We start from the raw sequence: 16,588 nt of genomic DNA on the forward strand, positions 1-16,588 counted from the left end.
ATTGGTTTTTGGTAGAAGGTTGAAAGACTGGATACCAGAAATCGGATTTGGCACCACCGACGGAAATTAGGAAATAAGAGATCATGATCAAATATACAAGTCCAGGAGTAAGGCGAGATACTGTTTGGTACACGGTTGCAAGGATTCCCATTTCGAACAGAACGATCGAATGTTGAAGAGAAATCTGTTACCTCAGAACAAATTAGCACCTCTGTACAAGCCCACTCCTGCAACAGTAATTGAGAAACAAGGAGACCGAGTGGTAGTCGAAACTATGACGGGAAGAGATACCGGAGAAATTCGTCTCACCTCAAGAGATTGTCCACAACTGGGGAGGAAGAGGAGCTCGATGATTCTAGTGCTAATTGGGCAACACCTTCTTCGGCAACTTCGAGTACGCCTAGCGGACCAGTGCCCAAGCCAACAACGCCGGTAGACCGAAGCTTGACACAAGGCGTCCGTTACGCTTTGATGACTGCGAGACAGATGGATGAGCGGAGCATTGAACTAAATTCGTAGAAAGGGAAATGTCCTATATGCGGATAAGTCAACTGGCAACACGGGAGGGAAACAAGGGAAAAGTAAATAAATGGTCGAACGAATTTCTGAAGTAGTTTATTTCGGTAATTTCAAACGGTTACGGAACGGATATCACGGTAACACTCAGTGAAAATTGTCAGTAACAGAAAAATGAATGAATAAGTGAAAATATTCATTCACCATAATGAATTTTGTTTTGATCCTTCAGTTGAGAATTTTCAAAATTCACGTTGTTTTCACTCATTAAAAATGAAAATTTTAAACTCTGCTCTCGGGTCACTCATTTGTGGCGTGTAAGTGTTCGTGGTTGGCCGTCAGTGTCGAGTGACGGGATACACAGTGATTCCTGGATAACACACTTGACGGGCAACAGATTAGTGTTCCAAAATATGTGCCTATATTTTATGGCGCCCAGCAGTTTGACGTTTGCGGAACTTGTCGTCTTCATCTTGTTCACTCCACCAGGCTGATAAGGTGATTGCTCTGGATTGGCTTTATCTGATTTTGAATATAATGAAATCTTATCAAATTTCGAAAGAAAATGATAATGGAAACATCACAGACAAACAGTCGTTTCATTCTAGTGTCGCTCTACGTTGTTCACATGTCTACAGGATGATCCCCTCTGTTTGACGTTTGTTGGATACCTTCATATTGTGAGCATTTTATGAAACACAGCGTGACTAGCTTGTGTACTAATTGGTACGTCTGTTTGTACGTGACGGATATTGAAAAAGTATCCCACATCGATAAAGTCCAGTTAGGGTAAATGTACCAATAGTGGTGCTATTAGTAGCTTCTTGTAGTAAAATAATTGAATAAAATTAATAATACCGCAAAATAAGAAGTCTCAAAACGTTAATCGATAGATTTTCACTTAAATTTGCTAGGAAAAATGTAAAAACCATTGTTTATTTCAGTTTTTGCTAATAAATCACTTGCACCAACTATAGGTACACGGTTCCTATTATGGAGGTAAAATTTAACATTGGTTCCTATAGTGGGGCATCCCATTGAATTCTTATGGGACCCACCACTATAGGAACAATACCACCACTATAGGTGCAAAGGAGCCAAAAATTTAAGGAAAATAATTGTTTAAAATAGGTTTTCCGCTAAATCCTGAACATAAAACTGAATCAATGTTATTAATTAGGTATGATGCATCTATTAAAAATGCCATTTGTAAGCTTTTTGGTCGAAACAGTTTTTAATTGCCACTACCACCACTATTGATACTACCTCCACTAAGGGAGCTTTTACCCTAACTCCATTCAAAGATGACTCCAGGAACGGTGTTTGCAAAATGTGATGTGATTAGTGAACGTGTATCCTCCAATAAGCATTGACTTCCATCGCTGCTGGTGGGCAGTTGTTTTACCGTTTATCCAAATTGTTATGAGTTTGGATCTAACAAAACAGTTAACTATTCATCGAATCGTCAATGAGGAATTCCGATAATGAGCGCACTCCACTCATCGCAGCTATTCCAGCGCCAGCCCCATCACTGTCTTCAGGATCACGACCATACGGTGCCACTTTACATCCGGGTGATGATGAACCCAAGTAACACAGAAAACATCTTCAGATAATAAAGTTCAAAAAGATGTTATAATAAAGTACTATTAACGAAACTGTAAACATCTCCAGTTGAAATCATGTTTTAACTATGTATTGCGATAACAAACTACTGAAAAACTGATCAGTAGTATCACAAGTTTTTATTTTGTATTTTTGACGTCGAGAAAGCAACTATTTATATCATCGTATCCCCTCAAATACAGATGTTGTGCAAAAAATTCAGCAGTACAAAGTTAAGACCAATATGTTCAAACATGTTCAAAACATGTTATTTTTATGCCAAAATATCATTAATCACAACATTGTTGGTTTGCAGCGCCGTCCACAACAAACTTGTTGATCCGGTGGCTTGGGTTACACATTAAATACCTCGAAATGTTCCCCACAACATCAGCTCCCGTGTCACTTGCAGCCCAATTCATGTATTCACCTGTAACGATTTTATCTTTTCACTTTACACTTGTTACAGCAACACTAAACAGCAATAGGTTTTGCACTCGCGACTCAAACTCGTTCACAATATGTAAATGATTTTTGGAACTTCATCACATATTTGTTATTGTTGTACTGATGTCCGAATCTGGTAGTCAAAAACAAAACTTGGTATAGGCTCCGCAATTGGTTGTTTAAAATACGTTATTGTGATGTTTATCCAAAGTATTTTTATCAATTGAAATTATGTTCTACATACTTGTTGTTGAGATGCACAAAACATGTATTTCAAACATGAATATATGTTTAAACTTTAAGTTGATGCTTTAGGTATGAGAAATTACAGTGCTTGTTAAAATTGTACATACATCTTAACATTTGATGCATTGGAATGAAAAATAAAATATGAAATTTCAGTCGTTTATGACGAAATCGTCATATTTTAGACATAACGTCAACCGTACATATTTCTGATAGGGCTGAAAGTCTTTATAATAAAGCTTAATCAATCAATATTTTTGATTCATTCGGTTGATTATACCGTACAGTTTGTTACTTTTGTTTTCTTCGTGCTGTGTACAAAGTGCGTTGATTTTCATATATAAAAACAAAGAATTTAACAAATAAAATTGGTTTAATTTTCCTTTCAAAACGTAATTATTACATGGTATCCGTATTTTTATTAGAATATTGCTCAATTTTAAAGAAGGTTCCTATTTTTGAACGGCACTGTGCGATGCAGCTACCATGTTGGATTTTGGGAAACTTGATAGGAAATTTCACGAGACGTTAAGAAACGAACGAACTTTCATTCCCATTTTCAATCAGATGAGAAGCGCATGAATTTATGATGAGTATTTGTGCTTATTTGACCATAAATTTAGAATGGCACATGATTTACAGCCATACTACAGAACACAAACAAACATGAACAAATTTAATTGCAATGAGAATTCAATCATTCGAAATAATTAAAAGTCATCAGATGGTTGCAAAAATGTATTTCTATCTGCTAGTTTGGCTGTAGCGAGTTAGTATTTCGAATGTTTGAGAAAACATCTTGAAAACATTATTGTATGTTTTAGTACTGTATTGGAAAACATCTTATATAACAACAATGATGTTCTATAAGCCGCCATTTTTTGCGCTTTTTCAGTGATATAAGCGTACAAATTTAAGTTTTGCGTATATGCAAAATAACAAAGGCGTTTGTATTAAACTCGTATTATTTACACTAATATAACAAGTTGTGTTACTTGGGAAGTACTCTACGCAACACTCTGATTGCAAATGACACACTTCAACTTATTTTGCGAACCATTTCCATTTCAGCCATACGAAGGCCGAACCAGTTTAGTGGGGAACCACTTGGCCGGTGAGTCCGGTCAGAATGTGCCACAACTTATCATCCTGCTGATCGTGTCCGCAGGCGCCTTGGCGACCGGTATCTTCCTCGGGTGGACCTCTCCAACGAAGGTTCCGTTGGTGCAGAAGCAGGAGTATGGGTTCGCGGTCAGTACCGAAGACTTTTCCTGGATCGCATCTATGGCCAACATAGGTGCGTCGCTGATGTGCTTTTTGATTCGGTTTCTGATCAAGATGATCGGCCGGAAGCGAGCCTTGTTGGCCATGATTCTGCCGCATCTGGTCGGGTGGTGTTTGATTATCTTTGGAAAAAACGTGCCCATGATGCTGATTGGGCGGTTCTTCCTTGGTGCCGGAAGCGGTGTGTTCTGTATTTGTGCACCGATTTATACTGCTGAGATCTCGCCGTCTTGGAATCGTGGAAAGCTGGGAATGTTATACCAGTTGTTGGTGACTATTGGTATCCTGATCGTTTATGGAGTCAGTGTCACTGTAAACGTCCAGTTACTGAGCATTATCTGCGGTGCAGTTCCGTTTGTGTTCGGATTGATCTTCTTTATGCCGACGGGGATTCAGTATTTCGTGAGTATTACTAGTTCGTGAAACCATATCTAAGGAAATTGACGGATACGATATGAATTCCTTAGAATCAATTCCTCTAACTTTGGAAATGTGGAACTCTCTGAATTTTTTTGCCATCCAGGCGAAATGGCTTAAGCACATTAATAACTAATATTAACGCAGTCTTGTTCATGGAAAAAGAATAGTTATAGCTGGGGTAACTTAAAAGCACATCCATTTTTAACAAAGCAGCTGAGAATAGTCAAAGTTCATTTTCTATTTTCACTTTTAGATCGCACCAAACCGCGTAAGCGATGTAAGGGACGGAATGGAAGAGCTCAGAGATGAAAACATTTGCGAAAAAATGATCACCTTCTTCCAAAGCTTCAAACAACGTGCCACCATCCGGGTGTTGATCATCTCCCTGGGGTTGATGTTCTTCCAGCAGCTGTCCGGTATCAACGCTGTCATATTCTACACGTCAACCATCTTCGATGATGCCAACATCGCAGTCGAAGCTACCACTGTCACGGTTATCGTCGGAGCTATTCAGGTCGTCGCAATGCTTTTTACCACCTTTATCGTCGACAGGGTCGGCCGTCGAATACTGCTGATGATCTCCGACCTCTTCATGGCTATCTCCACATTCGTCCTCGCCGTGTACTTCATGCTCAAGAAAAATGACGTCACCGTCGTGGAAAACCACAGCTGGCTCCCGGTTTTAGCCGTATGCTTCTTTATCGGTGCGTACTCCATCGGTTATGGCCCTATTCCATTGCTCATGGTCGGTGAATTGAGCGCCAGCAACGTCAAGACTCACGTCAGCCCGTTGGCTGGAGGTTTTAACTGGCTGCTTGCCTTTCTCATAACGAAGTTCTTCGATAACCTTATGGAAGCCCTTGGCATTGCCGGAGTGTTCTGGTTGTTCTCTGGCCTATCACTTCTCGGCGCCGTATTTGTATTTTTCGTGGTACCGGAAACCAAGGGAACCACTCTTGCGGAAATCCAGCTGATGCTCTCCGGCGAAGAGATGCGACGCTACAGTGCTCAAAGTAATCCAGCGATGGAGGATGACGAGGATACTAGTATACTAGTATACTAAATATACAGCTATGCTGAAAGTTGAAGGAACTGAAACATTAATACGCTCGACGGAAAGAGGCAGTGGCCCGGTTTATCACTGATATGGATTATCAATTTTTACCTTTCTCAGACAACAGAATTGTACCGAAAGGTCATTATTTCGTTTCGAATATCAATTTTGAATGGAAAATTCGGGAATTGAAATCTCATATATAAATGGATATACTGAGCAAATGACCGTCTTTTTTATGTTTATGAGGGGAAAGAAAAAGCCCAGTTAGAGAGGAAATGGGACCAACTCTGACACCAACAATAAAGGAGAAGAGGCAATCGTACTTATTTCCGCCAAACCCATTGTCTCTCCGGGACCCGAGATCCGGCATGACCCAGATAACAGTTGAATACTGGTGCAGCCTGTGCCTTGTGGTAATCAGTTTCGTACCTTTTAATTCCGCCCTATGTTGCTTATCCTTTGACAGATACGCGTATTTCGACTACCACTTGTAATCTTCCTCAGTGTCAGTTATCCACTGAAGAAGTCATCGCATTCGCCCCGCTTATATACCAAAATCCTACCGCTACTATTCAAAGGATAAGCAACATAGGGCGAAATTAAAAGGTACGAAACTGATTACACTCATTTGAAGAGGGTATTCTGCTTAGAGGGTTCGAAAAATCGGTACAAAATTACTTTAACAGACTTTTTTTTTGCGTCCGCCACAAGTAGCTGTACCATGGCTACCTATGGCCCTGCCGGGCCCTCCTGTAGCCGAACGGCTGCGGTGGCAACCTACACTTCGCACTGTTGCCGCAGTGCCGTGACGATCTCTTCCGCATCGGTGAGCTCTTCTAGGTTCCTCACCTTCAGAGCCTCACGCCTCCTCTGTAAGAGCCCTCACCGTGACCCTTTCGTCAAGGACCTCTTCTGCCAGACTTCTGTAGGCTGCGTCCGCCCATGCACTTCTTGTTGCGCCACGAGCTTGGCGAACCAACATTGTACATAAGAAAATGAAAAAAATGACGGAATCCATGAAAAGGCGGGCCTTGGGGCGTTTATACGGAAAAGTGGAGGGAGGCTGCAAGGATATTCCAGGAGGTCCCAGGGAATATCAGGGGTCCCAGGGGAGTTTTAGGGATCCCAGGGAGCCTCAGGGGCGATTCAGGAAATCTCACGACCGTTATAGGAAGTCTCACGATTTTTAATGAGTTCTAAGAGGTCTCTGGGCGCTTCAGGGGATTACAGGGGTTTTATAAGTGGTTTTATGGGTGTTTTGGAGGGTCACAGGAAGTATCAAGACATCTCAGTGGGTCCCAGGGGGTTTCAGAATGGTTTCAGACTTTCTTAGGGGCGTTTCAAAGGGTCTCAGGGACGTTCATAGTGGTCTCAGGAACTGTGTTGGTAAAATCACACTCAAAGCAGACTCATGAACCGCTCATGCGTGAGCAAACTCGCACGCGATTCTGAATCATTTTCTCACGCGATAGATTTTTATGCCAAATCTCGCTCTCACGAGTCAAGCGCCAAAATCTCATTCGCTTGTAAAACTAATCCAAATTAATTTGAACGGCATTCAGTGTTATTTTACTCTAGATTTGCTTTTGTTCTATGATATAATCCTAAAAACTTTGATGTAAATAATAAGAACACCAAGAAATAAAGCAATGAGTAAAATTGCGAGTTAACTCATGCGTGATTTTTTCGGCGGTGAGTTTGGTGAATCAAGAATCGCGCGTGAAACAACTCAACCATGAGATTTGAGAATTTGAGTTTTTACCAACACTACTGTTCAGGAACGCTTCCGAGTGGTTTAGGAGAGCTCCACTGCCCTCGGACGCATAAATGTCACATGTTACAATAGAAAAACACGAAAAAAACGCATTTGAAGTTTCAAATAAAATTTGGCTATTGTCGCATTTGATTCACTTCAAAACAATTGAACTATCGAAACATATATAAGTTCATATTTTGACAAAATATTTCAAAAATATGCATCAAAATATGACGTTTGACATAAAAACCTCAAAAATGTCGAAATGTAACATGTGACTTTTATGCGTCCGACGGCAGTCCAGGGGCATACATAAAAACTTGTAATTAGGAAGCACAAAATGTTGCTAATTGACAAATTGAGAGATTAATTTGTTAAAAAATCACGCTCTGGTGGGATTTAAACCCACCACTCCGTATTCGCTAGACCGGCGCTTCAACCGACTAAGCCACAGAAGAGGTAATGAGTTTTTTCACAAATTCATCTTCCAATTTGTCAACTAGCAACATTCTGTGCCTTCTAATTACAAGTTTTTATGCAAGTTTATTACATTCAAGAAGATCTGGTAAATGCCAGTAGAGGGTAACATATATCAGTGGGCTCTCAGGGGTGCTTCAGGGGGTCTCCGGGGTGTCCAAGGGGATTTCATAGTCGTTTAAGAACGTTTCCCATGGTCTGAGAGGGGTACCAGGAGCTTTTAAGGGGGTCCAATGAAGATCCTGGGGCGTTTCAGGAGGTCGCAAAGAATTTTAGGGGTCCCTAATGTTCCGGACATCACCTTTTTTATGAAATGAGGAAATCTGATGGTTGGCAACACCTTAAAAAACCTCATTCTGTCACTACCTTTCCTTGCCTCCGTGGTACGCCCGTTAGGGATGACTTCGTGGAGGGAGGGACCGTACTTACGCACTCTCTTTATTAAACGTCAGCTATCATGTATAGCTGTTCTCTAGGGGACCAACTCGACTTTCCTCTGGAGGTGAAGCACGATTGTGGATACCGTGGCCGATACGGCGATCCACTTGTCCACCCCCGTAAACATCCGCTCAACTATGTTGTCGGGAGTAGTATCCCTACCGCATACCTCCCACATTAGGGTGGCCCACACTTATATGATAAACAAAAAAATTTCGAAAACGTTATGTCTTCAAAAACTTTGCTAATATGGAGCGGATCTGGTGTGATGGTTAGAATACTTGACTATCACGCCGAGAACCTGGGATCGAATCCCACTCCCGACAAACTCACAAATGTGGGTTCTTCCTTCGGAAGGGAAGTAAAGCGTGGGTCCCGAGATAAACTAGCCTAGGGCTAAATATCTCGTAAAAAAAAACTTTGCTAATGCAGCATAGTATGGAAACGCTTCGATAATTCTCCACACGATTGATGTTTCCGGACTTGTGAATTGGAACGATAAACGCTGTTTTCCAAGCAGCTGGAAAAATCCCTTCTCGTAACGAACGGTTGAAGATAGTTGCGATAGGGGCTGCTAATTCACTAGAACAGTTTTTCAGGAATACCGGAGGGATGCCGTCAGTTCCAGATCCTTGTTTAGTATCAAGGTCGTTGATTGCGATCAGCACTTCATTCGAGGAGAACTGTATAACAGGCAGATTGATGCTGTGCGTGGGAATATGGTCGAAGCGATCTTGACGAGCTACTGGAGACACCTCACTGAATACACTCTCGAAGAACAGTGAGAAGAAATTCTAATACAATGAGGTATGAAACATATACAAATATTGTATTGGGGCCTTGCAAATACAAAAATTGGTAGGTGGCACCAAAAATTGTATTGGCTTCCTAGAATCTGGAAAAGGAAAATTTCGCATGTGTGCGTGCGTGTGCTCTGTCGCACTGGTTTCTCATTATTTGTTCTATTTTTAGACTGATCATGGCAGCAGCGGCGGCATTAAATACCAATACATGTTTAAAACGAAATACGAACGGCGGCGGGAATCGAACCGAGACACTATCATGGTGATACACAGTATCCTGCGCTCTAACCAGCACGGCTATAACTGCACATGAATAGACGAAAAGCTGAAAGCCATCATGATCAACACAAACGTGGCTTGGTGATGAAAGTGATACAGCCGCCACACTGCACAATGGGTCCAGAGCCGTATTTGCGAAGACAAATCAAGCAAATTTTAAATTTCATATATCTCAGGACTCTGATTACTTAGAAAGCTGGTTTCTTCGGCAATGTTGTTTGGTTTATTAAGGCCTTTCAGTTGATTAGCTGATTGGTTCAAGACTCTGCCAGTAGACGGCGCTAGTTGCAAATTAGTAGAAGCATGTATCTTTTGCTTATTATCTCGAATATATTCAGCAACCTGTAACTTTCTATAATGTCTAGGAAATGTTCTCAAATTTTATCTGCTAGTTGCACAACTAATTAGCTATATATGGTACAAGTTTGAGCTCGATTGGATAGTTTTACATGAAGTTGGAGCGACTCTAGTAAAATGTTTCATATTTGAGTGTTCTTCGTTAAACTGCTATATCTCTGGATTAAGTGAACCGAATGAAATGAAATTTTGCACATTTATGACTAATATATAGCTCTTAGAAAAACCTTTGACTTTTGCTTTACGAAAAAAAAACATTCATTTCCATAATTTTGCAAATGTGTAACTAGCGCTTCCTTGTGCTGAAATTTCGAAACAAGTGGACCATTAACTGTAAGCCCTTGACCTACCAAACAACATTGTCAAAGACACCAACTTTGTAAGTGACCAGAATTCTGAGATATATGAAATTTAAAATTTGCTTGACCTCTAGCACCGCCTAGTGGTATATACAAAAGCAAGCTAAGTTTTAAAAATTGCCTAAAACATTTTTAGCAAGTTGTATCCTTTTATAAAGTCCACCAAAACTATTCAAATTTTGATTACTTGTTCCTCAACGAGTTTGATTTAATTGGTGCAAATTTGGGCTTGATTGATTTTTTAACTCTACACGAAATTAGAGCCCTTCTATCTATATCTTTTTTTTTGACTTCCGTTTATCAAATTACTGTACCTTAGGACTAAGCGAACCGAATTAAATTAAATTTTGAAAGTTTATGACTAATGTATTGGTCTTTATGTATCGTTGGGCTCGACTAAAATATGACCAAAGGCAAAAAAAAGTTGCAATTTATTGAAAACTTTTCGAAAAGTTCTAATGATTCGAATGTTTTATTTTTGTAAATTTGCTATAACTTTGTAAAACATTTTGATATTGTATAGAGAATAAATAATCAGCGGATTTTTGGATAAGCCACACTTGATTGACCGTACTCATTTCACAATAATGGAAAAAAAAAGAAATGACAGAACTTGGCAGAAACATTTTTGTCTTCGTAAATACGAATCTAGACCACTGACGCAAAAAAAATGATAAGGCTTATTTTTAGCGTAGATACATTATAAATGATTGTTTACATTGCAAAACCATCGCCAAAGGTGTACTCAACAACGCAGTGTGAAATATTCGCCAGCACACGGTCTGTTTACACATCCGTGTGCCAACGCAAGAAAAATCCACGCAACTAATTTTCGCACAGGAGTCTAAACAGGTGGAATCTCCGCAATAAACGGATAACACTACGTATCGGCGCGTAAAGTACAATAGATACACATAAACCGGCGCGAATGAATTAGCGGTTGGTTTGTAGCGTTTAATTGAACGGAAAATAAGAACTTGTTTAAAACGTGGATGAGCTAAAGCAGTGCTGCCAGAAGTTTTTGGACACCCTTGCATATTTTATGCTAATTTTTGATTACATCTATCAGTTAAGTAATTTGCCAACCGAGATCAATACCACAGATATAATACTCCATCTTTGACGAGTTTACATAACATCAAATTTAATTAAAGAAACTATAGGCTAAAATATTCGGATTGATTTTTTTCCAAACTCTCTAAAACGCCTAGCAGTATGCAATGCGCGTACCTCCATTCGTAATCGCCAGTGTTCATTTCGCCACGAATCAATAACAACGTTATAATTGTTATTTTAAGTAAATTCTGATCAAAAATAATATACTTCATCCAATGCTAAATCTCCGTATACATGTTGATAAGGTAAAAATTCACTTGTTTTTATGGTAGGCACACTCCAACACTCGTAATACCTTATTTGCTGCTGCTTCGAAATTATAAGAATTTCACCATATCAAAAACATATTTCAATTTCAATGATATTATGGTTATTTTGAAGCAATATAAATGGTACTTTTGAAAAATAGAACAATGACTTGTTCCTTTACACTTCTGCATTAAAAGTTTAACATAAAAGTCAACGGTTCCGGCAAAACCAGGGGTGTCCATTTCGTCCCGGGTGTCCATTATGCCCGTAATCCCCCTATCTGCATGCGAAGAACTGGTCAAGACACCAGGAGGTCTCAGGAAGGCTCTCCCTGAGCTAGTCATCAGTTACAAGTGAAGGAATGAGTTTCCATCAAAAGAATAAAGATCTTACTAATTGCTTTTATTACTCATTTTTGACGTTTTGTCCTTTCGATGTTTTGTCACCCATTCGTGGAACACACAGCGACCTTTCACGATCGGACATATGTGCCGTAGCGGTAGGTCTAAATAGACCATCGCTTCCCAACCTTGCCCCTTACGACCCCCCGGCATGTTGTCACCCCGCTTTGCCCAGAACAATCGCAGTGTGCCTGCAAGCAAGCAGTTGGGGGGTCGCGAAACGAAGGTTGGGAAATCGTGGTCTAGATGGCTAAACCAACGGTATTAGAAACTCACTTTTTATCCAGAGTTTGTAACATCGTCGTGTTCAATCCAGTAGACGTATCGCTCAACGGAGAGAAAGCGCAGAGAGGCAAAGGGGCCAAAGGATGCGTTGAGATAACAGAGAATAACAGAGAGCGATAATAAGTTATGTTATAATTGAGTTTAAGTTGATAAGAAATGTACATATGTTATGCAATATTATTGAATTGAGCTGAATATCGAAACACACTAAAGCGGCTGATAACAAACTTGGTCGACAGCTCCTCACAATCTGGCGTTAATAGCTCCTATACTGCCGTGTGCGGTATATGTAGATCTCCCGTGTTAATAGGAATTCCCATGGAACATGGGACAATATGTCATGAAATCCAAATTTTCATGATTTTCGGTGCCCGGGAACCTATTTAAAAATCGATTTGAAGTTTGTATGGGAGCGATTTGTCGAATCACCACTCGTCGCATTTTGTACTGGGCGCAGCTGTCAAAAGGAGATTTCGAAAAATATGTTTGAAATTGATTTTAGGTGCCAAAATAAAGTTCTAAAAATCTGAAGAAAATCATAGTGGCTCAGAAAAAGGTACACTTTCGTATAAAATAAAAAAAATCAATACATTTTACATTATTTAAAAACCCAATTGAGGTTCACCAGATTACTGGTACTGTTAGCTATGAACTGTTTGTTTGAAAACAGATGCTATCTCATTTGGCTACCATGTCCACGGTTTTTTTTTTGTTTTATCGATAAAGAAAGTTATTTTGCTATCCACATTTGCTCGGGCCTTCCAGCAAATCTCTTAGGTCGACTACGTCAGGATATTGGATATTCTTAAACCTTATCTCATTTCTATTGAAAAATGATAACGGACCCACAGACAAACAGTCGTCTCATTCCGGTCACTCTACAATGTTTACCTTCCTAGCAGCGAATTCGTTTGCTCACAGTGAGCGTCTTAATGCTAATATTGGGGGATACGACTGTTGTTACGACTGTTTGTCTGTGACGTTAAGTAATCCGTATCGAAAATGTTTCTTTATTATTCATTTCTAAGTTGGTCGCGGGAGCGGTATTTTCAAAATGTTGTGCTCAAACGTGCTAGAATAAGAATTTGGTCCCTATTGGTACAGCTGGCCGATCGTTATATCGGTTATTCAAACTTTGATTGAGTTCGGCTCTGACGAAACAGTTAATTGTTTAGCTTATCGTACCTAAATGAGGAATTCCGATAATGAGCGCACTCCACTCATCGCTGTTATTCCAGCAACAGCTCTATCAGTGTCTTCGGGGTCACGACCTTACGGTGCAGCTTCACACCCGGATCCGGATGTACTGCGTGGATTGCACTCTGGTTGCAAATTACCCACCTTGACTAACTTTTAAACCATTTTTGTTTCAGCCCCGAGAAACAACAAGCGACTTCGTGGTGAATCACTTGGACGGTGAATCCGGCCGGAAGCTTCCACAATACATCGCCGGGTTGGCTGTGTCCGCTGGCGCCCTAGCGACTGGTACCTTCCTCGGGTGGACCTCACAGGTGGAGATTCCGTTGGTGCAGAACAAGGAGTATGGGTTCCCGATCAGTGACGAAGAATTCTCCTGGATCGGATCGATGGCCAATCTGGGCGCAGCGGTGATGTGCTTGTTGATCGGTGTTCTGATGAAGATGATCGGTCGGAAGCGGGCCATGTTGGCCATGGCTCTGCCACTGCTACTCGGGTGGTCGTTGATCATCTTCGCGAAAAACGTGGCCATGCTGATGGTTGGGCGATTCTTCGTCGGTATCGGAGGCGGTGCGTTCTGTATCGCTGCGCCAACTTATACGGCTGAGATCGCACAGCCTTTGATTCGTGGAACGCTGGGAACTTTATACCAGTTGCTGGTCACGATCGGTATACTGTTTGTCTACGGAATCGGTGACGCAGTAAACGTACAAATGCTGAGCATAATCTGTGGCGCTGTGGTTCCGCTTGTGATCGGATTTATTTGCTTTATGCCGGAGAGTCCTCAGTATTTTGTAAGTATTCAATGTTCTTCACGCCATTGACGTATCAACAGCAAATGTCAGAGGTGTCTCGAATAAATTTCTTGTAGATTTCCTTGGAATTTCTGGGCAATCTAGCTGACAGTTTTCCCCTTCACTCTAGATCGAACAGAATCGCGATTACGATGCTTCAAGGTCGCTAATGTGGCTGCGCGGAAGGCGCTATGATGAGTGGGCCGAAATCAGTGAACTCAGAGCGGAAGAGGCCAACATTCGCGAGAAAATTAAAACCTTCTTCCAAGCTTTCAAGCAGCGTGCTACCATGCGGACGTTGATCATCTCCCTGGGGTTGATGTTCTTCCAGCAGCTGTCTGGTATAAACGCCGTCATCTCCTACACGACCTTTATCCTCAATGATACCAATAGCGGAGTGCTGGTGGCCACCCCTGTCACTACTGTCATCGTCGGAGCTATCCAGGTCGTCGTAATGTTGCTCACTATCTTCATCGTCGACAAGGTAGGCCGTCGAATCCTGCTGATGATCTCTGCCATTTTCATGGCTATCTCCACCATCCTCCTGGCGGTGTACTTCCAGCTACAAGAAGACGATTCCACCCAAGTTAAGAACCTTGGCTGGCTCCCGGTCCTGGCAGTATGCCTCTTCATCGCTATGTTCTCCATCGGTTATGGCCCTATTCCATGGCTTATGGTCGGGGAATTGTGCGCCAGCAACGTCAAGGCCTACGTCAGCCCACTGGCCGGAGCGTTCAACTGGCTGCTCGCTTCCCTTGTAACGAAGTTTTTCATCGACGTTCTGGATGACCTTGGCATTGCCGGAGTGTTCTGGTTGTTCTCTGGCCTATCACTCCTCGGCACCGTATTTGTGTTCTTCATGGTTCCGGAAACCAAGGGTATCACCTTGGTGGAAATCCAGCAGATTCTTTCCGGCGAAAGGATGCGACGCCCCAGTGACCAAAGCAATTCAACGATACAGGACAATGATGGATCCGACAGCCGTTAAGAAGTGCGAGCAACTTAGACAAAATGCTTGCGGGTGGTTTTAATAGTAGGCTTTATTTATTGAACATACTTATTGCCAAGTTTAGATACTAGATAAACCACTTTAATAAAAATGGAATGACCTCAAAAGCAATAATTTCAGAACGATTTTTTTTTAAATAATGCTTTAAGAAATAGGTAATGCAGCTCGATAAATTGTGTAAATCTGTCGGAACTACAGAGGACAGGATAGGTATCAACGGTTCAAGAAAATCCGGTAAGATCGTTTCATTATTATGTTGTGTTTAGCCCTCAAGTTTGTATGTACGTACACGCATGTGATGGGTGAGTGGAACCGAAACGTGTTCATGATAGTAACCATACCAACAATTGGCCGATTTTGAATGCGAAATTGTGTATCTGTGTGACATGTTTCGGCAACTTGATAAATACTTATTTCGATTACTATCATGTAGTGGCGATTTCTTTAACCTCAAATCTACCTGTTCAACGAGTGCAAATTCTTGATTTCTCACAATAAATTGACTTGTAATATGCAGAAAAATGACAATAAATGACAGGTCGACCCGAACAAAAAAAATCCCCATACAAACTTTAAATGCATTTTTAAAATAGTTCCCGGACTCCAAAAATTATGAAACTTTGGATTTCGACTAACTTTTTGGCGGAGGATCTGATTATGACATAATCTGGATACCCCTAAACAACCTAATTCTCCACAAATACAACATTAGTGTCGTTGAACAGGAAAAAAGTGAGGTTACGACACGCCACTGCTATCATGATACTAGGTTTGCTGAAATATGTTTAGCTCAATGATCAACGCGGTATGCGTGATTTTCAAACATTTTCACTATGTCACTGCGTGGCTACACTACGTTGAAAGTAATTTATGGTTTTATTATGAAAATTCGCATCTTTGTAACTTTTCTATCATGCAAATATTGTACTGTATAGGTTACATATTGTGCTGTTTACCAATATTTTAAAACTCGTTATTTCTATAACAATCTACGTAGGACAGATTTGTTGTGTTTTTTGTTTTTTTTTTTCGTTTCAGGCATTAGGACCAGGGCACGTGAAGTAAATGTCAGTGTCCCATCCCTGAATATCGTACTGCCATGGAGTGTGCATTAACCTTCTTAGCTACGCCACTTCCAACGATTATATTTTCAAACCCAATCCCTTGAAAACGAAACGGTTGGTACGGTTGTCCCCGTTTCTTCCTTCATTAAATTCAAAAATGTTTGTCAATCATGTTATTCATAAGTGGATAACCTGATTGCCTCATTTTTTTTGAATTATTTCCTAACCCATTAGTCTGCACAGTGGGCCTGGCCATTTTAATATTTGTATCACATCTCTGATATGCTGCAAATATTAATGCTGACAAGAAAATATCAGAAGAAATTTTGATATTTCCAGGATGCTTTTCAATACTGGCTGTGCAAGCACTATATTAGATTAGATTAGATTAGACGATCTTAACCCCACCCCACAGAGGGGTTTCAGGGG

General features: G+C 40.8%; 1 protein-coding gene and 1 pseudogene across 1 annotated transcript; both read left to right on the forward strand.

Moving 5' to 3' along the window:
• The first annotated feature begins 928 nt into the window (after positions 1–928).
• Positions 929–6,508, forward strand: LOC109402676 (facilitated trehalose transporter Tret1-like; annotated as a pseudogene).
• A 6,450-nt stretch (positions 6,509–12,958) lies between these two features.
• On the forward strand, positions 12,959–15,244 carry LOC109402661 (facilitated trehalose transporter Tret1-2 homolog). The gene is made up of 3 exons (XM_019675360.3): positions 12,959–13,398; positions 13,469–14,086; positions 14,217–15,244. The coding sequence occupies exons 1-3, from the start codon at positions 13,285–13,287 to the stop codon at positions 15,072–15,074; spliced, it is 1,590 nt and encodes a 529-aa protein (XP_019530905.2). The 5' UTR covers positions 12,959–13,284; the 3' UTR covers positions 15,075–15,244.
• Positions 15,245–16,588: the final 1,344 nt, after the last annotated feature.

This window comes from Aedes albopictus, chromosome 1, assembly GCF_035046485.1.
Source record: "Aedes albopictus strain Foshan chromosome 1, AalbF5, whole genome shotgun sequence".
NCBI classification, from domain to species: Eukaryota; Metazoa; Arthropoda; class Insecta; order Diptera; family Culicidae; genus Aedes; species Aedes albopictus.

Excerpts from the sequence above, each read along its gene's own strand:
- LOC109402661 (XM_019675360.3), top strand. The coding sequence starts at position 13,285 with ATGAGGAATTCCGATAATGAGCGCACTCCACTCATCGCTGTTATTCCA. Across the intron at positions 13,399-13,468 it reads CTTCACACCCGGATCCGGAT|CCCCGAGAAACAACAAGCGA; the intron begins GTACTGCGTGGA and ends TTTTTGTTTCAG. Across the intron at positions 14,087-14,216 it reads CGGAGAGTCCTCAGTATTTT|ATCGAACAGAATCGCGATTA; the intron begins GTAAGTATTCAA and ends CCTTCACTCTAG.